Source organism: Magallana gigas, chromosome 9 (genome assembly GCF_963853765.1).
Source record: "Magallana gigas chromosome 9, xbMagGiga1.1, whole genome shotgun sequence".
In the NCBI taxonomy this organism is placed as follows: domain Eukaryota; kingdom Metazoa; phylum Mollusca; class Bivalvia; order Ostreida; family Ostreidae; genus Magallana; species Magallana gigas.
The window spans coordinates 40338103-40365322 of NC_088861.1; the positions used below are offsets into that span (position 1 = coordinate 40338103).

At 34.2% G+C, this 27220-nt stretch overlaps 1 protein-coding gene and 2 long non-coding RNA genes across 7 annotated transcripts in view; 2 read left to right on the forward strand and 1 right to left on the reverse strand.

Moving 5' to 3' along the window:
• Positions 1-119: 119 nt before the first annotated feature.
• Positions 120-6797, forward strand: LOC117691502 (uncharacterized). Of its 2 annotated transcripts, none has more exons than XR_010709100.1 (3): positions 120-1195; positions 5864-6139; positions 6235-6797. It is a non-coding gene; the product is annotated as an uncharacterized lncRNA (long non-coding RNA). The 2 variants fall into 2 exon arrangements; XR_010709099.1 differs by having other exon boundaries at positions 120-1191.
• Positions 3464-27220, reverse strand: part of LOC105346099 (proline-rich transmembrane protein 1) — a 65205-nt gene continuing 41448 nt past the window's right edge. Inside the window, exons 1-5 of one of the 3 annotated variants that reach the window (XM_034477689.2) lie at positions 9487-9622; positions 7387-7467; positions 7119-7285; positions 6227-6355; positions 3517-5010 (exon numbers count right to left, since the gene is read on the reverse strand). In XM_034477689.2, the coding sequence (XP_034333580.2) occupies positions 4858-5010; positions 6227-6355; positions 7119-7285; positions 7387-7467; positions 9487-9511 (555 nt within the window). In that variant the 5' untranslated portion in view covers positions 9512-9622 and the 3' untranslated portion in view covers positions 3517-4857. Of the gene's footprint in view, positions 5011-6226; positions 6356-7118; positions 7286-7386; positions 7468-9486; positions 9625-27220 lie in introns of those variants that run through there. The other 2 variants (XM_034477691.2, XM_066070729.1) reach the window with 2 other exon arrangements.
• LOC136271217 (uncharacterized) lies at positions 9843-11243 on the forward strand. 2 transcript variants are annotated; one of them, XR_010709102.1, is made up of 3 exons: positions 9843-10026; positions 10149-10991; positions 11070-11243. It is a non-coding gene; the product is annotated as an uncharacterized lncRNA (long non-coding RNA). The 2 variants fall into 2 exon arrangements; XR_010709101.1 differs by having other exon boundaries at positions 9843-10991.

Genomic DNA, 27220 nt, shown 5'->3' on the forward strand with positions numbered 1-27220 from the left:
AATTATAAAGAGAACATTAACATAAACTAATAACAAACATACATATTAATGATTTATTTTTCTCAACTTGACCGTTTTTAAAAACATGATTATTATAACGTAGAATCATGTAAACTTTTCGGGGTTTGCTGGTTATTTCTTTTAAGTTGAATAATTAAACCTACACCAGCTCACGTTCCTTATGGTAAAAACGGTTCTCTGTTGAATTATGATGTGACTTTTAAACAAAAGTAAAATGAATGCCTAACATTTTTTTTTACATTCTACATGTATTTACTGTGAATAGTATCTACACAGGTACCAGGATAGCGCTGATCCTTTTTGTTCACCTTAGACAGCTCAATGAGCTAGAGCGAGCAAAATTTCCATATCTCTAATTCATTCACTGTACATTATTTTAAACCAAAACATTTGAAACCAAATTTGGAATAAAAAGGGCTATATGAATGTACTTAAATTACAATCAAACTCGACTTTGAAGTCGGAGGAAGAAAAACATTGAGGCTAATGTTGGTGCGTAAAAAACTTTTTGATATGGTCAACTAAAAAGGACAGCACCCCCCCCCCCCGAAAAAAACAACAAACAAAGAGTGTGAGTGTCATGGCTAAGCAAAAAAATTGCATTTTCCGATTATTATTATCAAAAGAAGGAAATGAGGAAAATGTCCCAATCCCAACTAATCAAAAAGTCCAATACAGCCCTAACCACCTAACCACAAGGAGCGGGAGTAGACGTCACAACAGTTGGGCCATCAAAACACGCAATGTAAAACGATCTTCGGCTAAAGACCGGTAACTCTATTATCGGCAATTTTAGTTGCTTGTTTACATTTTGTTTTCATTTTAATGCACAACTTAGAATATGTGTGTTAAACGTACTAACATTGTAACCCGGAAGTTTAAAATTTCTATTTTCCACATTTTATACGAATTAAATCAATTTTTTTCAAAAACATAATGCCGTTTCTGTAATAACTGTACACATTTTACCGCATGCAAAGACATTATCAAAACTTTTTCATTAAAATCGAGGATCTGCGTTGAATTTCAATGACGAATGCCACAAAAGTTTGTCATGTGCTCCCTTGTCATTAAAATTCTCTACGTAACATTATGTTTACAACTTACATGACTGTATCAAAAGGTTACGAAGAGTAGGGGGTTGGGATCGCGACAACGCATTTAAATGTCGTAGGTGAGATTTGAGGGTTTGTTTATTATCATTAATTCATGGATTCAAATACATGCATCGTTTCAACAAAACATAAATAATAGAACGTAGTAGGAGAACATCATTAATATTAACTGAACAACAAGTCTGCTACAGTGTAGTTTGATATTTTAACAAAATTTTAACAAAATTCGGTTTTTCAAATGGTGTAAACGGCGAGCGTATATAAGGTTCCCCTATTGTACGAATAATTCCTTTTACACTTTTTAAAGGGGCATTGTCACGAATTTAGTCAAAAATTATTTTTTCGATTATAATGTTTACAATGCTTCAGTAAGACATTTTTAATAGGCAACCAAAAGTTGAGTGTCATTTGATGAGTCATACGCGAGTTACAGTGCTTAAAATTCTTCGCTGTGTAAACAAAGCTCTTGTTTACATTTTGAATGTTGAAGTAAAAATTCCAGTTTTAGACCTAAAATGAATGTATTATTCGTTAGGAACTGTTTGTTTATGCTTAAAATGAATAACAAGATAGACAGACCAGCTTTAAAAAGATTTTTTACTGGTATATTGAACCTATGTAAACAAAAACAGGTCACGAGCCTTGTTTACATGACGAAGAATTGTAAGCCCTGTATCTTGCTTTAAACTCAACGAAATTTCATTTGATCATTAGAAATGCATTCCTAAAGCATTGCAAATAATAAAAACAGAAAAATAAAATTTGACCTAAATCGTGACCATGCCCCTTTAAGATAGGACGTTGTTTTGGTGGGTTTTTTGTAGATCAGTTGTACATATATTAGGGAAGTGTTTAATGCTAGAATTTATATATATTTTTAAATATTTTTGTAAATTATACCAGTTGTTAAACCTCATCATTTTTTGTCAAAAATATTGCATAATTATATATATTAACCAAAATCGTGACCTTGTCCTTTTAATGTTATTTTCTTAAAATGGAAAAAAACATCTACTAGGATATATTTATGAATAGATGTTTGACATTTGTCCTTTAGAGTAATACTTAAAATTGTTTTGAACATATTGTATATTTTTTAAGGTATTACATGACTGTAGATATACGATCTTGAGCCGATTGGCTCGCTAGTAAATAATGTAATTGTAATTCCAACTCTCAAATAATTTGCGTATATCAAAATGTACTTTACCTTTTGTTTAATTTTTTTAGGTTACCTTAGTCACTCAGGTGACCTAAATAAATGCAATTGGTCGTCGTGCGTTGTGCGTCGTGCATTAACAATTTTACATTTTTAGCTTTTTCTTAAAAACTACAAGGCCAATTGTTACCATTTTCGGTATGAAGCATTTGTATGGTAAGAAGAAGCTAGATTGTGAAATTCATGGCTCTACCACCCCTGGGGTGCCAGAGGTGGGGCCAAATATGCAAAAAAGCCAAATTTCAAAAATCTTCTTCTCTACTACCACACATGAGAGGAAAAATCTGAATACATGGTTATGATCTCCATGAAGCCCCCTACCCAAATTGTAAAATTCATGGCCCCTGGGTCAGGGGCTCAGGCTCCAGGATGGGGCCACTTAGGCCATATAGTGAAAATGTAATAAATCTTAGAGAATCCTCTTTTTTTACACACACACACTCACACATATATATATATATATATATATATATATATATATATATATATATATATATATATATATTTAAAAAACTGAGTACATGGTTATGATGTCAACGGACTCCTCTACCTAAACTGTGAAATTAATGACCCCTGGGACAGAGCTACGGCGAGACCAATTTAGCCATAAATGGAAAATGTATCAGCTCTTAGAAAATCTTCTTCTTTACTCCCACACATGTGGGGAAAAAACTAAATGCATGGTTCTGATGTCGACAACACCCCTCTACCTTAATTGTGAAATTCATGGACCCTGGGTCAGAGGTCCAGCTTGTAATGGTGGGGGGGGGGGGGAGAATATGGCCATATATTGTTAAATTATATAATGTTTAAAAATGTTCATGTTTAGAAAAAGAAAAATAATGAAGCTGTCCATCAAAGTTATCGATAAGATATTGTGAAAGCATTTGAAAAGTTTTCAAGGAGGAGGATTTTAATAGTTAATGGAGTTACCTTCCCATGTCTCTTTATAATGGAGTAATCTTTCTTAGCTTGTTTATATTTAGTAATTAATCATTAAATATAATGTAATTAAGAAGTTGTATGATCAAAATAGTTATGCATTGCCAAGTATTGTTTTCATTCGAGACAAATACAGTTTTATTTTATTTTTTAATAATTAAGTAGACATTTTAATAGTAAAGTAATAAGTAGTATACTAGCCACCTTGTTTTAGTTAATCTATGAACATAACATTAAACATAAAACCTAATTGGCATGTTAGCATACCTGGGATAAACAATCTGAATGAATTCAGTGTACTTTTCCTGTAGTAAGTCATACACTCTGTTATTTTGTTAAACTAATTTTTTATTTTTTTCTTGATTTAATTTTTGCTTTGCGATTAGTAAAGTGTACATGTACGTATACACTTCTGTTAAAATTGGAATTAAAACTTGATAAAATTAAAGTCGACAAGTTTTCGTGTATTTGTGCAACACCTTCTAAAGAAATGTTCAACGAGGTTATATGGTCATTGTTAAATACTGAAATTAAAACTGTGAAATATCGAGTTGTTTTTTTCTCCATATAATTATTGTATAGACGTCAAACAATATCATGTCTAAAACTGTAAGTCAGATATGTTGGTTAATTTGTAAACAATTATACCTTCTTAGAAGAATACGCACCCTTCAAAGCATCGATGCAACACAAAGAGTAATGTTTCTTGAGGATTTAAGGATGTGTTTATTTTAATAAGAATTGAGCACTTTTTCAATTAAACAACCAGTATAAAAGATATTATTTAATGAATAATGGTTATATATATATACTATACATCATTCTTTAAGCATACATAGACGATTTGTGTAAGCACATTTTATATATCATAATGAAACGTAGCTGAAGATTTAGCGATCTGTGGTCTGTTCTGATGGAAAATTAGAGTCGGCATGTCAATCTATAGTAATAGATATGCAGCTTTTAAAATGAAGCGATTTACCGTTCATATATGAGCAATATTTGTCCGAGTCTCTTCTGAATCTTCGGCTAGTGCCATTCTAAACAATACGGGTAAATTTGCCTTAAGGTACCTCACTACACCCCAACTTATACTTTTTAAGACACTACGTCCCAAGATGCCGATTTAAATATTTTGTTAAACTGTTTATATCGTTTTATTCGGTTGTATATCGTCGTAGCTCAGTGGCCAAATTATTGGGCTTCTGAACAGCAAATCATGAGTTCAAATCCGCCTGGAGCTTTTGTTCATGTTTACTGAATTATATTTTCATTATTTTTCATCCAAAATAACACATTTTTCAAGGTGTAGTGAGCCACCTTAAATTCGATGTAAATCGGATTAAAATTTAACCTCTCGCCCGCTTCAACTTTCAACATTGGACATTTTACAAACCCTCCGTTACTACAGGAAGGTTTCTTTTTTACCTTTACAAGATCTACATCAAAAAAATATCAGCTTTGAACTGCTAACTTTCACAGTAATGAAACGGAAGTAGTTAATGTCGAGTCGTACAGTCATGAATTTTCTGTTTAAATTGTGTTTTTTTTTCAACGACATTACATGAGGGGATAATAATGTACCACACGATATACGACTACGATTGCAATCAAAGTTATTCCTATTAGGAATGAAGTGGTCACATACGAACGCGCTCTTCTTGATTGTCTTTCTGCTTCTAATACATCTCCATACGCTGCTGCTTCATTAGCCTGTTAACACAACAAAAAGAAAATAAGTATTTGACGATTTTCTTTCATTATATTTATAAAATAGTTGGGAAAAATTCCAGTAGCTTTTCATAAAGTTATATCGTTTTTTATGCATATGGGCTGATTGCATGAATTTGTTATGATTTATAATTAACAGGAGTGCAATTCTCTGAATCATACACATTCGGATTTCCACAAACTACATACATGTTCATTGTACGATAACATAGAAAGATTACACCAATTTCAAATAAATCACGCAAGTGTATGTACACACATGTATGATCAGTTTAGTAGCTGTTCTTTTTAGAAGCTTATTAGTAGGTCGTCTAAACTTTTAAGCCCAAAAATAATAACCAGATATAAAATTCTGTCATAAGTTTCGCTTAGGTTTCTGTAGCTATAGATTCCTTATTTTACGCGAATACTTCATTCCGCGATTCCACCGATTTGAATTAAAATGACGATAATTTAAAATCGCCAACGCCAAATTTTAATCATGGTTTCATTTAGTTTACATTTGTCAGAAAAATAAAAGCGAATTTCTAAAATACGTGAATTGTGCATCTTACGATTTTACGCAGATACATGGGTATATCCCTCTAACTATTTTTAGAATCGGTAGGACAACAAAGTAGTGCCTTTAAGCAAAATAGTCCCTATACTTGCAGAGTGTATATACATTTATTGGGACATTTTAAATCAGAATGCTTGACACATGTCAGAAAAGAGGATTTGCAATTTTTAAAACAAGTGTCAAAATTGAATTATAATTTGAAGAAAAGAATTGAAATTGTTTGATGTACACCCTTTCCAAAACTGAGAAATTCCCTACTTTTACTTTCATTTTCAGAGTTTTTCAATACAGACGCATTTTGCCGGAAAACGAATCTGACTTCAAACCACGAAATTTTAACAGGAAAGAGACAATTTGATGAGCTTTCATTCAAGAAGTCCCTCGTTGCTGAACGAAAATTAGGGCCGGAACTATGAACCATAACGTTAACATTACCGCCTATGGAAAATGCATTAGTGGACTATACCCATATTTGTGTATCAATTCCTTGCGTTTATTATACATTATCCAAGAAAAAGAAGGGAAAATGCACATACTCTTTGATTACAAAAGGTATTTGTTACAAAGATAACCAAAAAAATTATGGTTTTAGTTTTGATATTTTGTCGATGAAAAAAATGATGACTTCGTATTTTTTACATTGCTAGCTGCAATGATGGCACATATCCCCGTCGGCCAAAAACAACACAAACAAGCGAGGACAGCCGGACCCATCCAGTTGTGGGTGACAGGGGCTCGTTCCATTACCATAGCTCCAGGCTGTGTAACCTGTACAAAAAATGATATAAAAATCAATATAATGGTGAATTAATACCCAATTACCCCAATTAATGAAATGTGTACAATCCTAATTTTAAATGAAACGCTGAATTATAATGTTAAAAAATATTTTCCGACATTAATGACTCTTTAGTGCCTTTTTGTAGTTCCATAATATGTTTCTTGGTATTTGGTATTTACGTTGTTTGACTTTATATTATATACTAGATGATATCCCGCGAAAGCGCGGGAATTAACACTTTACACATTAATGCCACAATGCTTCGATGTTGAATTACATATATTTTTTTTTTTAATACACTGTATCCAAATTTTAAGTTTTTTATATTATCATTTTCTTAACTTATTCTTAAAAATTGCAACAACAACAACATCAAAAACAAACTGCAAAACTGAATATTTAGCTGAGGGATTAAAAATCTAAACTGAATTTTGTGTTATATTATGCATATCATGTGCATGGCCTTAATTCTTTTTGTTGCAGCTAAATGGAAAATGATAACAATGCTTTTATAAACCAGTGGGTAGATAGGGAGTCATACCTATTTATTGTGTTTTTAGGTCAAACTTCACTACAATTTTTATTGACTGTCCCAAATGAGAATTTCTGATAAACCACTGATCTATACAAAAAGATTCACTTATATTTACACCAAAAAACTTTCATCTTCCTATAGCTCCAAAATGAATTTAAACAACGCATGAAAGAATTATAATTGTTGTCTAAATACTTATACACATTGTTCTGTACCATTGATGTCTTTTCTTGGCCATGGGCATTATATTGTGGTTGATACTGGTTGCCTGGGTATTGGGTGTCACTTGGCGATGGATGCTGGTTACTTCCAGGATTCTGGTTCTCGTAAGTAAGCTGTAACTGGTCATTTTGGTTTGTTGCTTCATTGTAAGAAGGAGGCGCTAAGGGAAAAATATATATATTGATCCTGGTTATTGTACGTATTACGGTCGGTATGTGTTAACTTGATACATAGCGCCCCCTGGCGATGAATACTGGTTACCTTCCGGAAACTGATTATTCTGGTTCCCGTAGGTAAATGTTGACTGGTCATTTTGGTCTATTCTATAGTATGCAGGGGACGCTAGAGAAATTAAAAAGAAAATCGATAATACATTGTAAAATAATTTACTTCACAATGAATAAATCTGCGTGACTGTTTATATTTTAATTTGTTTTGTAGTGTTAAATATAAAATTTATCTTGCCACTACAAGTCGCGAAACGGCCAAAACGATCAGTTGAACAAGACACAGCCTTTTTAAAGATACACAGAATAAACAAAATTATCATATTTCAGTATTATAATAAGAGAGTAATGGAAATGTTCAATTTAAGAACTAAATGTGTCCTTAGAAATTAAATACTTAAATGAATATATAATTTTGATGACTCATAATTATCTTAAAAATCATAGAAAACAATGTACGAGGGTTCTTCAATATTTATGGTGTATTGTACGATACTAGTATCTCAGGAAGTTTCACTTAAACAGTAAAATAAACAAACCATAAGAGAGAAACTTAAAAAACAAAATAAACATACCACAACTATTTCTCTTTGATATCTGTCATGTTGTAAAGAATCTTTACTGTAGCCCACTACTCCCAAAACATTTCATAACTTTAAATAACTTTAAATTGGACCTTCTGTGGCACCATAAATTTGGGATTAGTTTGTCAGTTGATTCAAAACAGAGAGAGAGAGAGAGAGAGAGAGAGAGAGAGAGAGAGAGAGAGAGAGGTTGTCACACCCTATGTAATAACGCTATGAAACTATACCAGACTATCAATAACTTAAAGCTGACGTGAATTCATATATACGCATTATTTTTTTTTTTATCGCCGACAACCGCCATACAAGTTGTCAATTTCTATTTGTTACAGTACATTGCTACACACGTTACCCCTGTAATAAGATGATAACACTATTTATGCTTCATCGCTTTTAGATATTTTAGGTATTTCATTCACCCGAGAGCATTACACAGGGCGTAAAGATGTGGAAAAAAAACGCACTTTGAACAAATATAATATTACAACCCATGCACTGGTAAAGAATACACAAAAAGGACAAAACAAAATACACTGAAATCCAAGTATACATATTAAAAAAACCCTCGATCATTGTAGAACGTTCCCCTGAGTAGTTACTGTTTTAATATAGCACTAGCAGATTGTGCGGTGACAGTATGGAAATTTTCGTAATGTGTTGGTTTTTATTCCAACTCACAGGATGAATCTCTGCCAATCAGTCAATTGAAAGGTGTGACTGAATGGCATATATGTGCCATTAAGTCACCTTTCCAGACCATTCAGTTATCATTCAGTTGACTGAATGGCAGAGCTTCATCTTGTGACTGCTACTAGCGATGTGGTACAGACGTTATAAAATCTATATGAACGACACACGTATTTGATGTGCATGCGAGTAAGATAGCACATCGCTGTCTGTGCAAGATTATGCTTCTTTCAAAGAATTCACCATCTTTATTTTTTAAGGATGGTCAACAAGTTAGCATAGGATCTTAGTAAAATTTTAATATATGACTTGTTTAATTATAAAATAGTATTAAGTTGAGAAAAATATCCATACAAATTATACCTTTGAATATTGGGTATTTTTCTTTATTCTTATATTGAGCTCTCTTTTGAAAGGAAATCATTACACGACAATCAAGCCCTCCTAATTGATCGAAATTTTACAGTTTATTTTTTACGAACATCTGACTACATTTGTAATTCTATCATTTAGAATTCCGTGTAACCTGTTATGTTTCGATCGAAAAACAACCGACCGTAACATTCTTGGCTAGTAAATATACCCTAGTGACAGTTGAGGCGCAATCGAAACAAATATGGCGACCAAAAACTTTTATGAATTAATGTCAGCTTTAAGCATGGATCAGTCAAAGTTTAAGAAATATAGAAATGTTTGACACACGCTTTTAATTTGTTAAAAGTCTGTATTATTAATATTGGATAAGATAGCCCATAGTACCGACATTTTAACATGTACATTTATATGTAATAGTCTTTCAAATTGATTGAATTTCATTAACCTTTTTCTTAGAGTTTAAAAAAGATTCATTGACATAAACTTACGTTCCAGTAAGTTCTCAGTGGACATGCTGTATTGATCGTTGTTTACTAAATCCCTCTAGGACTGCAATGTCATCTCATTTAGGAGATTTAAATGTTTATTAACAAAGTAGAGACAGAAATACCTGTGTAAACTTCCTGGTCTACTTTTATTAGCAAACTTTTTCTGTACGCACAAAGAAAATCGCCATTGAAATCAATCATGTGTGACGAGAATCAGCGAAATATTGAAAAACCAAATATATAGATATAACCAAGGCACATTCTTTGACTGTCTTTTCAGAACATCTGATTAAAAAAGTCTAAAATCGTTAAACTTTGGTGGGTTTTTTTTACATTCCTACTATTTTTATCGTACATGTATATCATTTTTGGATGTACACCAAAGGCAACAAGTTATATGAAATAAAGAATAAATCCCACAGGAATGCACTGGATACTATCAAAAGAACATGCGACTGGAGTTATTGCTGATGTCTTGATACAAAACATATATCAAAGCAAAGATTTCTTGAATGCTGAATGCAAGGAATCATTTTAAAGGTCTGTTTACACCTAATATTTTGACGTCCCTCTTATATAATAGAATATTTACAATAATATTATAATATCAAGCCTACGGTGAACATATTAGCTTTTTTCCTTAAATATAAATCTTCTAACAGAATCACTTTCTAAAAACCACGATTTTACGGAGAAGCTTTCAATGTCTCATGAGAAAATTATCCAAACTGCATGGACTACTATCGGACAGCGAGAATATACCATGTGGGCCAAAATTGGCAAGCTTCCTTTCACAGCACCCACATTTTGACAAATTGTTACAGCTATTCGAAATAAACAGGTATTGACATGGTTGAAGACACAGCAAGAATAAAATAAAGATATCTAAGACACGAGAAGTGTATTTACAAGTGGGTGTGGTTTGGAATGCCCAAATATTACAAGCATGAGGAAGCGAGGTGAATGTTTTAAAATTGTTACACTCTCAGGAAATTGATAGAAAAAAAAATAACTCGAGAGGTACTGAAGAAACTTATTATGTGTGCCAATTTTATTATTAGAAAAACGGTGGGCCCTCTCGGAAAACTTTGCAGAATTTGTGCAGTTTGTAGCTAGCTTTGGCGTAAAGGACCTTAGTATTCACCTGCAATCAGCGCCTAGGAATGTAATCTACTTGTCATTCCTTTCTGTCAGTGATATTATGGAAAAAAAACTAGTAATAACTTCAAACAGAAGTTAATTGATTCTCTTATACTAGAAAAAAAATCACATTATTAGCGGATGAAAGTACAGATGTCTGCATTGTATGGGAGATGGAAGTTTCAGAATACTATCCAGGATCATTACCTTGGTATTATAAATGTTGAAAAAACAGAGAGCTATTATCTGACAGAAACAATTAAACCATTAAACCACTTTTTCAAGCCAAGGGTGTAATGCTCTCAAATGTCAGATTCCTTGCATTTGATGGCACAAAACAAATAACTTGAATGGAAATGTGTCAGGTAATTAATATCTCATTAACATTACGGATATTTATATAGATAAACAAACCATACAATGTAAATTTACACTTTTTGTAGGAGTCTAACGCAGAATAAGAGATGCCCATCCTTATGTTATCAACATGAACTCTCGCTGTCATAAACTTGCCTTGTGAATGACACACTTGTTAAAGATAGAGGAATACAGAGTCCTACTGTGATATAGCAGGTTGCAAGTGATTTTGATTATTGAATAAATTTATTATTGCTGTCGTATGTTTCCATATTATACAGTTTTATTCAATGTATTTATTTGTAAAGTCACTTATGGGTTTCCATTCATGTAAAGTATAGAGTATTCAGATTGTTGTTCATGGTCTAGTGATTCTTCACTTTGGTTGGTTGGTTTTAAGGTGAAAGGTTGAATTCTCTGAAGGTATAGTGATTTTGGGGTGTTTGATTTAATTTCTCCAGTGTCTACTGTTGAGAGCGGTCTATCATATATTTCAACCAATACAGACTTGGACTAAGACCTAAAGTAAGAGAGTTTATTTGTGTGAAAGATAAATAAATTATGAATTAAAATAAAAAGTTAGAATGCTATTTATTAAAGTATAATTATTTTATCAGTAATCAAATATGTATTTGGTTGATTTGTAGAGTCATTCCTACAATCCTACATGAGTAATTAACAGTGATGCATATTACTAGGTTCTGATACCGTATATCTGGTGTTGCGTCCTTGAAGCCGTCTTAATTTCATAAGTCTAAATGGGTGAATATGACTGAGCATTTGCTGTTTTTATTATAGTCAGAATATACATACGTCTTCTATTACGTGAATATTGTAAAATGAAATATGGAACTTAGTCTTAATTGTTGGCTCAAGATTTAGTCTTTGCTTTTCAGATAAAATAAATAGTTTTACGAAGTTTGTTTAATAGTAAAAACTATTTTACCGTTTGGTTTCTTTCAAGGCAAACTGGAAATGCCATTTGATGTGTAAACGTCGAGTAGATACGGATAGCGTAAATATTTCCGGATTTACTCCAGTATACGAAGTTTAGATTTTAAATAATAAATCAATACGGGGATATTGGCTTATGAATTGATTAAAGATGTTTTTATAAAGTTTAGTTAGATGATTGATCTTTAATTTTAGCTGTTATTCATAGAGAATTCTTTATGAATATTAATTTTCATACAAAGTTATGACCTAAAATATGATTTGCGTCATAGTATAAAAAGGAACGCACGGAGTGCGCGTAGTCAGAGGCCACAATTAATTAGAAGAAAGTACCCTAGATTATCGTGCTTGCACCGAGAGAAGGTATGAATATGTAAAATTATAAATTTATGTATTTGTGCTGATTAATGTAGGAGAAATGTAGAAAAATTCATAGTAAGAATGTAAAACTAAAGAATATTGAAATAATTTATTAGTTTATAAGTTTAGGAAATATTTAGAATTTAGTTGGTGCATCCCTGGACTCTGACCCCGGGAAAATTTATTTCTCCCGGTTTTCTCTAATTATGTGTTTTTAAAAAGTTTAGATAAAGTTTTAGAATTGTCTTCTCTTTAGTAAAGCGCAGAAATTGCTTTGTGTAAAATTGGCTAAATTAGTGCAATTTAGTCAGGTTGCACCTTCCAAGTTTACCCGGTGTGCACCAAGTCTTTATATGGGTGTAGTTATGCATGTCACTACCCGAATCTCGTATTTCTATTGATTATAATATTATTTGAACGTTGAATAATTAGATTAGTCGGTGTGCGGTAAAGTTATTATAGTACAAGAACTTTATAGATAAAATTGCAGAATTTAGCACCCGTAGCACCGGACTAGATGGAGCACCTAGTGCAGAAGTTTTAGTTTAGCACCACGCAAGCGGGTTCGGTGCAGAACCGAGCACCGACTAGAACTGAACACTGACTAGAAATAGCACCGACAGGAGTCAGCACCGGCCTTCTGGATTGAGTTTGGGTTATTAAAATTCTAAAAACTTTTTACCTACTATGTGATTCTTTTATTCATTGTATTAAAGGTACCTTCGAACCCGTTATTGTAACGTGCCTCAAAGATACCGCCTGTAATTTTCAGGTTATTTTATAAAGCGAGAGCGCGAAAACGTTACAATTGGTGGCAGCGGTGATACCACTATAGCTAGTTCATAGCTTTCACTTCAATGTTATAATTCTTCTTGTAGTACTGTGCGATGGGACGACAGAGAAAGTGTTGGAGCAGTAGATAAAGTACTAGATATTAGTCTAGATATCCTCGAACTATAGAATTATTAGTTTAAAAATAAAAATATTAAAATATGGCAGACGATTTAGATATCGTAACTTTTAAAATTCTGCATAGTGACGGACAGAATGAAGATGGTAGGTCCCAAGATCTTGATTCTCTAGAAACGGTTAGAAAAACTGATGAAATATGCGACGCAATGTTAGACGCCGTGGAAAGGCGAATGTCCCGCTTAGAAAAACATATGTTTGAAAGACTTTCAGAATTAGAGCAAAGGTTTGAAACCAGAAATAGAGGTTTTCCTAGTCCAGTTCCTAATGTAGGAAAGAGTTCCTTTAGATTTGACGATATATTACAGCCAAGTCTATTAGAACGTGAAAATGTTGATAAGAATGAAAATAGAAATTTTAGAAGTTTGTCGAGTCCCAGTAATGCGTTTCCGCATAGACAAAATGAGAGATCTGTTGTTTCAGATGTTAAAATGAAGCCCCAATTATTTGATGGTTCTGGTGATTTAGAAGAATATTTAGCGCAATTCGTGATTTTGGCCGAAAGCAACAATTGGGATTGTTGTAGGAAAGCTTAATTTATACTTGGCCAGTAGTTTGTCGGGAAATGCATTGTCAGTATTAAGTGAATTACCACCGACCGAGCGAAGAAATTATAGTTTACTGGTTGAAATTTTGTGGAATAGATACGGATCAGAAAACAGAGCTGAAGTATTTAGGTCACAACTTTAGACCCGAGTTGAAAATAAAAATGAAACTATGATAGAACTAGCGCAATCTGTTAGAAAATTAACTAGAAAAGCGTATCCGGGTGCTCCACCATATCTGATAGACACTTAAGCGTTGGATCATTTTATTGACGCCATTCCCGATGTAGATATGAAACTAAGGCTTAGAGAAGCTCGGCCGAGAGATCTTAACGCAGCCGAATCTTTAGCGGTAAGACTAGAGTGGTATCGTTAAGCTGAGCAACAGCGCTGTAGTACTTAGATCAACAGAGATAGAAAGAAAAAAAAATCAGATTTAGCGTTTATTAAAGACAATATGGTCGATCTCAAACAGAATATTAGTTCTCTATCTGCTGTTGTAGAAAAATTGTCGCATTCTATGAGCCAGCGCAATCACCATATCAATCGTCAAAACGGGGTACCAGAGGAAAGAAATCAGTTTAGAGATGGTAATCCATCTAATTTGTACGATAGAGAGTACCAGGCAAATCAGCCAAATAGATCGAGCAATTATCAAGCTTCTCATCAACAGTGCGAAAATTTTCAACGGAACGGTGTAGATACGCCAGAGCAGCGCCCGGAAAATGCAGTCTGGTCGAGTTCAAGGGGCATAACTCGACATCAGACCAACAGCCCCAGACAGTGCTAATAAATTATTTACCACATAGTGAAGGCTTGTTTCTAGACTTAAAAATAGAAAAAGAATCTGTGAAATTATTGGTAGATACAGGAGCAAATCATAGCATCCTTTCAATGCATTTATTTAACAAACTGAAATTATCAGAAAATCAGATTCAGACATTGAGAAATGTTAACATTATAACAGCCACAGGTGAATCTTCTCCATGTCTTGGTCAAATTGTTCTTCCAGTTGTGGTAGACAAACAGCAAATTCTTCAGAATTTTTGGGTAGCCGATATCCAAAATGAAGACATCCTAGGTTTAGATTTCTTGTCTGAAAATAAATGTATAGTTACAATAGATCCCCAAAGTCTAGAAATAAACAGTCTTCTAGTTCCTTTGTCTTTAAAAAATACAAAAGATGTAGTTCATTGTTGTAGAAAAACTATTTTAGAAAATGTGGTAGTATCTTCTGAATCAGAAATAGTACTAGCTGGAAAAAGTAGTGACAAATTACCACCAGACAGTTATGCTGGTATAATAGAAACACATATAGACAAAACAGGTGTACTTGTTGCCATGTCTTTGATATCAAGTGATTGTACTCAGGTCCCTCTAAGAGTAGCCAAATCTAGTTCGGAACCTTGCACTATATATAAGAATACAGTAGTGGCTACTTGTGAGCCTGTAGATCTTGTGAATATAGACCATGTAGAACCAAACGGGTCTGAAATCAAAGATGAATCTTTAGATAAAACAAGCGAATTGTCTGATTGCATGGCACCAGTTTTGGGGTGTCAAAAACAGTTGAATGAGTCTCAAATGGAAGAGATCAAAACTATGTTGCTTGAATACTTGGCCACTCATGAGATAAACACGGGTTCAGCAGTCCCTGTGAAACAACCTCCTAGAAGGTTGCCTTTTGCTAACAGAGAAGTAGCAGAGGCGGAAATTAAGAAAATGCTAGAACAAGATATTATTAAACCTGCTAATAGTCCCTGGAATTCAAAAATTGTACTAGTTACCAGATCTGGTAAAGAACCCCGATTTTGTCTAGACTATAGAGGGTTTAATGAAGTCACAATTAAATATGATAGTCATGCACTACCTAGAATAGATGAAACCTTAGGTAGCAAGAGACAATTTCGAATAAAGAACCCGTCAATAATTTTTGTAAAATTGAGAGTTGCTGTACTTGAAGGCTTATGAGTGTTGCTAAGATTCATGAAATGATTGCGTGGACCCTGAGGTCCACGCAGAAAATATATAAGCGAGGTTAAACCGGATGCTATGGGGAAAAATCAGCCTGCGCATGAGCTAGCCTGGTTCCTGTGCGTAATGGGTAGCTCAGGGAACCAGGCTAGCACACGTTTATCTGAATCGGGATCGGGATTCCGTGCCATATGCACACTTAAGTTCAAAGGCGCTGTAATTGTTAAGTTGACGGTAAACAGTGCAGAAACAAAGTATTCCTTTTAAAGAAATGATTGGCATGTGATATTCACTATCAGTATTATGAAATAAGTTAATGTTATGCCGAAACTACAACATGCATCAAATAGCATAATTTGCAATGTTTTGTTGTTTTCCGAATACACATGTAACTTAACTTTACATCAGTTTATAGTAGGCGATAGTTAACAAAGTAGTGCGAATCGTAATGTGTGCGCAAATAATAGAATTCACCGAATGCCTGATACTATACATGCAAACTTCATTCATAGATAGATCATAATTATTTTAGAAGTATGAATCCTTTAAATTTTGAGATAATAAGTCAGGGCTATACATACATATATACGTAATACAACGTACAAATTCAGTGGTTAAAAGCAGAGGGCTAGAGTCGGTGGAATCTCTGATAATCTTAAGGCTTTCACGTTTTCGTTGGAAACACATGCAAATGGTCCACGTATTGTAGTCCTTTTTTAAAGGACAGCAACTTGTTTTTAAAGCTGCTTGGTCCGATTTTCTTGTAATTACAGTATCAATTTTTTTTTTCATACAAATCATTTATCTTAAAAAGTTATGGACTTTCTCCTATTTACACCAGCAGAATCAGTCTCCTTTCAAAGTTAGAAATATTCAAAGTAAATAAAAATAATTTCTCTTTGGGCAAACGAAAAAACAAACCAAAATGCATCACGGGAATGTTTAGAAAGGAAACCCCTTGGTTTCGTCCCCTGAATGATTGGGGTTATTCAACCCGCATGCTATGCATCGATTGTAAAGAAAGCAGACTTTAGAAATGTTAGCGAACAAAATGTACACATGTTTATTTGTAATTTGTCTGATCATTTCGACCTTTATTTAAGGCGATTTCAAATTCGTAATACAACTATACCCGTCTCGTCGTCAGGGGTGAAATTCAACATGAGGCGCAATAACAAGGTACATTTTAATGTCGTTTGTTTTGTTAGCAAATTTTGTACGTATTTTTCTTCATTGAAATTTGGCATAATTGACGGGTAAAACTACTGCAATGTCTTTTATTATACATATACTAAGCATAGCCATCGTTTAAAAGCGTGCATAAAAATTGATATGAAATCGGACCAAGCAGCTTTAATGATTATCATTAGTAAGAGGGGTGTCTGTTGTTGAAACTGATATGCAATACGTAGGCCCCTTATGTTAGGGTACTTGAGAATCAGAAGTAAAATGCGAAACCTGCGGCTATGACTGTTGTGCTGACTTTACACAGTGAAATTGCAAGTTACAGACGGGACGTAAAATAACACGAAAAGTAGGTGGATGGGACATTGTAAACTATACACCGGTAAGTTTCTGACATGTGATAATGCCACATGCACGCGGTACGGAAGGTCAACCCTCTGCAGGGAATTAGCTGGGGGAGGTCTAAAAAGCTGAAAAATCATGAAAAATATGCAAAATATGAAAGGGTCAAAATCTCATAAAAACCAGTATGTAGAGAATTTTACAGGTTTTGACTAATAATTTTTTTCAGAAATTGGTGATTGGCCTTATAAAGAGTGAATTAAAGGTATTTGTGCTGAATGGGAAACTGAGGAAATTCTAGTTACAGAGTTCCGAAGACATGCATCCCGTGGCTACAATGAACTGTCCCCTGCCACCTTAGATGCTTTAAATGGGTTGCAATGGTTTAGCACTTTTCACTTAAAATCGGGATACTGGCAAGTGCCAATAGCTGAGAAAGACCGGTGTAAAACAGCTTTCTCTATTCTGGGTGGGGGCTTGTGGCAATTCAAAGTGATGCCATTTGGTCTTAAAAATGCTCCAGCGACGTTTGAGCGCATCATGGATAGAATTCTGTCAGGGTTGTCTTTGAAAATTTGCATGGTTTATCTGGACGATATTATAGTGTTTTCAAAACCATTTAGGGAACAGTTAGACAATCTGAGACAAGTTTTTCAGAGACTTAGAGTTTCTAAACTGAAACTTTCCCCTCAAAAATGTGTACTTTCTTAAAAACAAGTCTCTTTTATGGGTCATATCATTAGCTCCAAGGGAATTAGCACTGATCCTGAGAAAATTTCTGATTTAAAAGAGTGTCCTGTCCCTAAAAACGTCAAAGAACTCTTAGAAGCTTTCTAGGACTTTGTTCCTACTATCGTAGATTTGTGGGATTCAGTAATATTGCAAAATGTTTGCATAAGCTAACTGAGAAAGGCATAAAGTTTAGGTGGAATGATGACCATCAAGAGGCCTTTGAAAAACTAAAACGTTTCCTTATAACCTCCCCTCTTTTAGCTTGTCCCTCAAATGAAGGTGATTTTTTATTAGATTATTAGATTCTGATGCGTCCAACTATGGAGCTGGCGCAGTTATTTCACAAATACAGATGGGAGAGGCGAGAGTGATTAGTTACTTTTCAAAATCATTTAGTAAATATGAACGTAAATATTGCGTTACAAGGAGAGAACTTTTAGCAATTATATTAGCTGTGAAACATTTTCACCCTTAATTGTACGGGCGAAAATTTTAAATTCGTACTGATCATGGAGCCCTAACTTGGCTCATGAGATTTAAGAATATGGAAGGACAACTATCAAGATGGCTAGAAATACTTTCTACTTATGACTTTACTTTTGAATACCGTGCTGGTAGACAGCACCTAAATGCTGACGCACTGTCAAGACGTCCATGTTTAAATACAGGATGTACTCTTTGCTCTAGAAAAGAGAATAGATATGACTTTACCTTAGAATCTACATGTAGGTTAGAGGGCAACTCTGAGAAGTTCATTAGTGATACTTGCACTGAAACACCTACCAACCACTGCTCTCCTATCGTTAATATATTGCCTAGGACATGTACTAGTGTAGATTGTACCTTACAGGAAATTAAAGAGTGACTGATATTGAATCCCCGATTAAGACAGAAGATACTTGTTTGAATAAAAATGAAATAACGGATGAGTTCAAAGATTCAGAGGAAGATGAGTGTCCTGGCTCTTTTGCGGTTAGCAAAGTGACTACAAGTTCAGATAGTATTGAAGAGTTTGACAAAGCACAAATAATTGATTTACAAATGTCTTATCCAGATATAAAATTCATATATAAATGGAAAATGGCACGTGAAAAACCGGAATGATCAGAAGTATATTTACATAGTCTAGATGTGAAGTGTTACTATCACTTATGGGACACCTTACATCTAAGAGATAATGTATTATACAGAAAATGGGAAGATGTAAATCCAAACAAGGTTGAGTGGCATATAGTCCTCCCTAAAGCATTACTACCGTTAGTTTTTAAACAATTACATTGTTCAGTGACCGCAGGACATTTAGGTACTAAGAAAACCAATGAAAAAGTGAAACAGAGATTTTTCTGGTATAAAATGAAAGCAGACATTGAACACTTTCAATCGCAACTTCTCGGGCCTTTCCGGCAAGCTCGGAAAACACCTCGAATGTATTAACATCACCGGATGTTAGAATTTTATACAAAATGGAGTCGCTTCCCATTTAAATAAGTATCGGCTAGACAGTCTTGTATGTCGCTTCTGTGTAATATTTTAGTGTATATCGTTTACTTTAATGAAGTATAGCTCATATCTCAACAGGTCGTAAAATGTGTTCTATTTATTTCAAGTTTTACAAAAAGGGGGGTTGTCATGGACGCCTAGGTAATACATTCGAGGTGTTTTTCCGAGCTTGCTGGAAAGGCCCGAGAGGTTGCGATTGTGAACACTTTGTTAGAATATGCGATACTTGTGCAAAATGTAAGGGACCAGGAAAAGTAACCAAAGCTCCCATGAAAATCTACACTGTAGGTTATCCCCTTGAACGCATAGCTCTAGATAGTATGTCTGGTTTACCAAGAAGTACTTCTGGAAATAAACATATCCTAATAATTGGTGATTACGAAATTGGCTGATGCTTACCCCATTAAAGATATGGAAGCTAAGACTGTAGCAAAAGTTTTGGTTGAAAGATTTATATGTCCTTTGGGGGTTCCCAATGAAATTCATACAGATCAGGGAACAATGTTTGAATCATCTCTTTTAAAAAAAGTATGTTCCTTGTTAGGCATAGTCAAGACTAGAAAATCTCCATATTAACCACAGTCGGATGGGATGAAAAAGCGGATGAACCGTACTCTTAAAAATATGATTACCGTCTTCCAAGGAAGACGGTATAAAGAGTTGAAATAATTCACAGTTTCCGGGCTGTGCACTTCCTCTCCTTTGTGATTGGTAGAATATACATGATGTGAAAATTTACAATTATTTCATTGGCTGATATACTGTTCGGCACAAGGGAGATCATTTTCTGATGATCGTTTTTACGTATGACTTAACAATTTTCGTAGATTTCAAATCTTAAAAAGTGAGAAAACGAAAGAACAATAAAAATGGCTCCAAGTGTAATTCAGGCATTCATTTTTCTGTTAACTAGTTAAAAGCAATATTATGTAACATCTCTTGAAATAATTTGTTCTTTTCTTTTTGTTTTGATTACATAAATACCAATGAAATTTCATAAGGTATGGCTAATATCAGTAAACAGGTTTGTATATTAGAAACGGTGAAACTATTATCAGTAAAACTGAATGATACTGAATGCAGTTGTATTAACTTTGAATTTACTACTGTGATACAACCCTTCCTCAGATCTCTTTTTACCTGCTACAGTCGATATCAAATAACATACTGTAAATAATTTTTAATTTTAAGCACGCACGCTTAAAAGGCACATATTTTTAAAAAAAGTTCGGCACGCTATTGCATGGAGAAGAAGGCGACATTCATATAAAAAATAATAAAATTGTTTTTGATATCTTATTGGTGTTAAGAAATTGCTCTAAAGACGGTGAGCTTTTTTAAAAAGCTAAACTTGTAATGTCCTTTGTATCCAAAAAGCAGAACGACTGGGATCATCATATTCCTCTTTTGGTAATGGCGTAAAGAAGTTCTGTACATGAAGCCACAGGGGTATCACCTAGTACATATATGTTAATGCTTGCAAGAGAGATCAGGTTATCTATAGATTTGGTGATGGGACGACCTCAGGAACCTGAAAACATAGAAGTAAACATGTCTGAGTGCTTATTTGTTACAGGAAAGAATGGAGAAAGTTTATTCTCTTGTTAGTGAGAAGTTAGTTATTTCTGCAAACGTAATGAAAAATTATAATGACAGAATAATAACATCAAATACCTATAAAGTTGGAGATGCTGTATGGTACTACATTCCACAGTCTAGTCAAGGTCATTCTAAGAAATTAAAACCAAAGTGGCAATGTCCCTTTTTGGTCACTGAAACAATGAACGAGATATTATATAGAATACAAGAAAAACCAGAAAGAAAGTCTAGAGTAGTGCATGTGAATAAACTGGCACCTTACAAAGGAGAAAATCCTCCCACATGATTAGATTAACAGGGAGTGCACAAAAAGAAACCCCCTGATAAAAATTAAGAAAAGTACTACTTACCTGGGTCGACGGAATAAAAGAAAATGTGTTGTACAGGTATTAGAATAGTGTACTATAAAACTTATGTTTTCGAAATAGTGTCTTGTTATTTAGTAATAGAGGTATAATTATATCTGTAATGTATAATTAGCTATATTGTTGAAATGTTTTTGAAAAATTAGTGCATATAGGAATAGAGTGCATGCACGTTTTAACAAGTTCGCTTCTTATATTATTATACGCATATGATGTATTGTTATATTATGATTACATGGGTTATGTAGAAATTTAAAATATTACGATATGTACCTAGAATATAGAAACTGATATTTTCACTCTTTTATGATTCGGGGTATAGTGCCAATGCAAATTTGCCATAAATATAGATATTTTTTTTACTATTACAGGAGCTATTTATTCTATATTTATAAAACATAACTTTATTCTTACTTTAGGTATGGCAAGGACAGAAGAAAAGTTTGAGTGTAGATTGTGTTTCCCTTCGCTCACTTTTGACCGGAAGTTTCTGGTAAAACAACACATCATGTGCTGGCTGCCAAATGATGTTTCCACGACGTGACAATCACACTTCATGCCATGAGAAATATTCAAGCTCCCGTAGGATGGAGGTAGTAAGACGCTCTGATGGGATGCGAGGTAGTAGAGCTCAGGAGGAGTTAGAAAAGTATACCTGTAGAATTTATAATTTTATTCGGGTGGTGTCTCCTAGGAGCTTTAGGGAGCTAAGCCTCCACCCCGTCGCCAGTTGCCCGACCCGATAGAGGAACTGTCCCTCCATCCCCTAGAATGTCTCCGGAACCAAAGAGGTCTAGACGCAGTAGGAGATCACCTTCCCCCGTGAATCCTCCTCAGGAGAGACAGTTGCCCTCCCCTGTTGCCCTTCCTGCTAGGAAGAGGACCCTTAGTGTCTCCTCTTCATCCTCATCCTCATCTTCTGCTAGTCCGTCTTGCAGTGTAGCCCAGTAGCTCCAGGGAACCCCATTAAATCTTCAGTAGTGAAAGAGATAACAGTAATGCCGGGCCTCCGAGTTCTGATTGACGTAGACGAGTTTAAAAAGCACCCCTGAAATGGTTAAATAAATTCTTTGATCCCTTTTTTTTAGTATTTGCTTTTCAGATAAAATAGATAGTTTTACGAAGTTTGTTTAATAGTAAAAACTATTTTACCGTTTGGTTTCTTTCAAGACAAACTGGAAATGCCATTTGATGTGTAAACGTCGAGTAGATACGGTTAGCTTAAATATTTCCGGATTTACTCAAGTATACGAAGTTTAGATTTTAAATTATAAATCAATACGGCGATATTGGTTTATGAATTGATTAAAGATGTTTTAATAAAGATTAGTTAGTTGATTGATTTTTAATTTTAGCTGTTATTCATGGAGAATAACTTTAGATTCTTTACGATCAAAGTTATGACGTAAAATATGATGTGCGTCATAGTATAAAAAGGAACGCACGGAGTGCGCGTTGTCAGAGGCCTGAATTAATTAAAAGAAAGTACCCGAGATTATCGTGCTTGCACCGAGAGAAGTTTTGAATATGTAAAATTATAAATTGATGTATTTGTGCTCATTAATGTAGGAGAAATGTAGAAAATTCATAGTAAGAATGTAAAACTAAAGAATATTGAAATAATTTATTAGTTTATAAGTTTAGGAAATGTGTAGAATTTAGTCGGTGCATCCCTGGACTCTGACCCCGGGAAAATTTATTTATCCCGGTTTTCTCTATGTGTTTTTAAAAAGTTTAGAGTTTTAGAATTGCTTTGTCTTTAGTAAGGCGCAAATTGCTTTGTGTAAAATTTGCAATTTAGTCAGGTTGCATCTTCCAAGTTTACCCGGTGTGCACCGAGTCTTTATATGGGTGTAGTTATGCATGACACTACCCGAATCTCATATTTGTATTGATTATAATATTATTTGAACGTTGAATAATTAGATTAGTCGGTTTGCGGTAAAGTTATTATAGTACAAGAACTTTATAGATAAAATTGCAGAATTTAGCACCCGTAGCACCGGACTACATGTAGATGGAGCACCTAGTGCAGACGTTTTAGTTTAGCACCACGCAACCGGGTTCGGTGCAGAACCGAGCACCGACTAGAACTGAACACTGACTAGAAATAGCACCGACAGGAGTCAGCACCGGCCTTCTGGATTGAGTTTGTGTCAATAAAATTCTAAAAACCTTTTACCTATTATGTGATTCTTTTATTCATTGTATTAAAGGTACCTTCGAACCCAATATAATTGTAACGTGCCTCAAAGGTACCGCCTGTAATATTCAGATTGTTTTATAAAGCGAGAGCGCGAAAACGTTACACTGGTTAGATCTATGTTTTGTGTCACTAACATATAAATGTATGTGGTGTCCAAATTGTCTAAACTGTGTTTATACTAATTTTTGACATTTATATATAAAAATCATAATCATGCATACATGTGATAAATTTACATATTGATCATTCTTAATAATAATGGTGAAGTATGAGCAATTGATTAGATATTTAATATATTTTCCATTTCATTTAAGTAGTAATAGTGAGTGAATTACGAAATGGAGTCATTGTACTTGATATATGTGTTTGTGTTATTTTGTGATGTGTATGTATGTTTGTGTATTTCAGAGCCATATATCTTTCATCAGTAGTAGTTGCAATAAAATCTGTTATAATATAGCCTACATGTGTCTAGGGATAAATCCCGTAACTTTACAAGATGTAGATTATTTGGTTTGTGTAAACTATTTGAGTACAGTCCACATTAATTTGCTGTTTTGCTCGAGTTTAAGAGGCATACAATAAACAACCACTAACATTGATAAAAGCTACAACAACCAGGTATACAGTCAATATAAGAGTGCGACTGTCACAAAACTGAATGACATTATGATATTTGAAATTTTCTGTTTTGATTTTAACACTTGACATATTTTTTAAGGTAGTTATCCCATGGCAATGCATGCAGTAGAATAGTATCTCGGTTTTAGGGACTTGTGGATTGCTTAGACAGCCTGTATGAGGAAAGGCGAGAACCTTAGGTTTTTGGATTCCGAACTTAACTGCTGCGCAAGCATGTCATAGATATGATCTTACTGTTGTGTGATGTACTTAGAAAAGTAAACAATTTGAGTTTATTCTTACAAAATGAAAATATTAATCTCACGGACGTTCCCCAGAAAGTAAGTGAAACCTTGGGAAGATAAGACAATTTAATTGTAAATATGAATGAAAGAGCTCAGCATGAGAAACTGACTTTTGACAGTTGATGAGTTTTATCTTGAGGTTATAGACAGAACAACTCTCCAACGAAGAACCAGACATGCTGAACACAGGAATGCCAATGTCCAGACGCCTGAGGATTTTGTGTTACTCACAGGCCTTCGTTCGTTAGGTATCATCGTGATGAGATTGAAGAGGCCTTCAGCTTTTCACCGATACTGAGGTCTTTTGGGGTCTTAAACCTTAGGAGTCTACCTGATACAATTGGAGAACTGCGTGACTGTGGGAAGGTTTGTATGAATATTGTTCACATAAATTATCTACAGAAATTTTCTTGTATTCTGTTTCATTAAAATATGCCATTATGATATTTATTTTTCACTGCAGGACATCTTGACTTAGGCAAAGTGTTATGCACATCTTTTTTTGCACATCTCTTTCCTGGAATCCCTGCTGACTTTAAATCTGTAGGTGCAGTAGTTCTTGAATTTGGATCAGTTGTTATTAGGTAAAAAATGAAACGGTTTCACTTGATTCTTCAGTCCAACTTTACAAGGTTTTGACTTTAAAAATTTACCTAACAGTTTTACTAATTATACAATCATATTTTTTAACTCTAACAATCACTATTTGGTTAAAATATTTTTTCTAGAAAATAGTTATTTTTTAAACTTTGATTACTTTTCAAGTTTGTATGCACCAGATTCATCATAGAAACAGAATTATGGATAATTTCCTGAAACTTCCATTTCTCATACAATGCAGACGTCCGCTTCCCGCTTCATCTGTACTATCATCTGCTAATAATGTATGTTTTCCTATTTTTGCAGTTTTACAAAGAGATGACGTTGTTTCCCGGACTTGGCATTTGCCTCTAATAAGTTGTGTTTGGTTTGTTGACGAATCTTTGGTTGCATTGCTGAATCCCGAATTTCCCGCGAAAAGGTTGTTTGGGTTGGGACAATCGAATATTTCGTGCTTAGTAGTCTTAAAATTTATCTTATCTTAAAATTCGTGTCCAAGTCCCTTTAACATGTCAATCTAAAGGCTATCGTACTCGGGTCTCCGTGAATGCCTGTAAGGCCATGGAGTTTATATAATTTTAAATTCCCACACAGAAAATGTTTTAGTTTGTCAGATCTGACACACATTGTGTAGTGTCAAATATTTTGTTGAGCACAGGATGAGTATTGACCTATTAGAATGACACGCAGAGTAGTGTACATATACAACCTCTTAAGAGTCTCCACAATTGATATTATCACTCGCAATTAGATTTTATCCAGTATTACTGGTAAAATTATATGTAGATCAATAGACATATGCATATGGTAGTAGTGAGTTTGCAATATTTTGAATCAGATGCAGAGTAAAGCTCAAAATGTAAGGGCTTTTCATGCAGATTCCAGTGTTGTTTTACTACACAAAAGTGTGATTATTTCTTTTAACTCGCACAGTTTGGTGCTTAAATAATATAGTATCGTGTTCAAATAATTCAAAACGTTTAGTCATTAGCAAATTCCATAAATTCAATACCAAATGTTACTGGGTCAATATTGGGTCAACTCAATAGTATACTAAGTCTGACAAATGAATAAGAAAATGAAATTAAAATGACAGAAACTGTACGAATGCCAGATTACTAAAAAATGGTAATATATTTGTCATTTTGAAAACGAAACAAATATTGAACCGTGAAGCAAATAATGCAGCATACTGCCGAAAACCTTTTTTGAAAAAATCATAATGAATGGCATGAACGTGCAAATCGGAAAAAACGATCGGTTATTATATTTTCCGGCGATTCAATAGCAATAGCGGGAAAATGTTGTATTAATGACCACATGTTTATAAGTTATATGTTTTGTAAAGGTCTTCAATGGTAGCAAAAAACAAATTTTTGAAGGTGGGTCACTCCTAGCCGCCGTTTCAAGCAAGTGACATCAAAATGGATGCTGACGACATTCAAGGGCAAATTAACCTGACAATAAAAGAAGCCAACAACGAAATATTTAGCCAATTTTCGAATATTCTGGACACTTGTTTGTCTAGAGTGCAGAGAACTATTAACGAAAACCAAAAAGTTATTGCGGAGAGGCAAGAAGCTAAAATAGAACACATTTTTGCAGATGGATATAAGTTTAAAAAACGCGGGAATGAAGAGCAGTACAAACATAACGCGAAAGTGATGGCAAACATTAAGGAGGCGAATGAAGAAATGGTAGAGAAACGCATCCAGGAAGCGAGACAGAAGATATCTAACGGTTATGACTTAATACAACATAGACAAAAACTCATAAAATAAGCAGATTCTTCAGCTGCGGGGTAGAGAGCAGTTGACGGATATGTAAAAAAATAACCAATAACTTCAGACTCGAAAAAACGAAAAGCGAATTTCCAAAGCACAAACAAGAGCCGAGAGAAAGGTCAAGGACGAACGCATAAACAGACGGAAAGATACACGGGAAAATTTAAGGTCCTATCTGTCCACTACTTCCAACGAG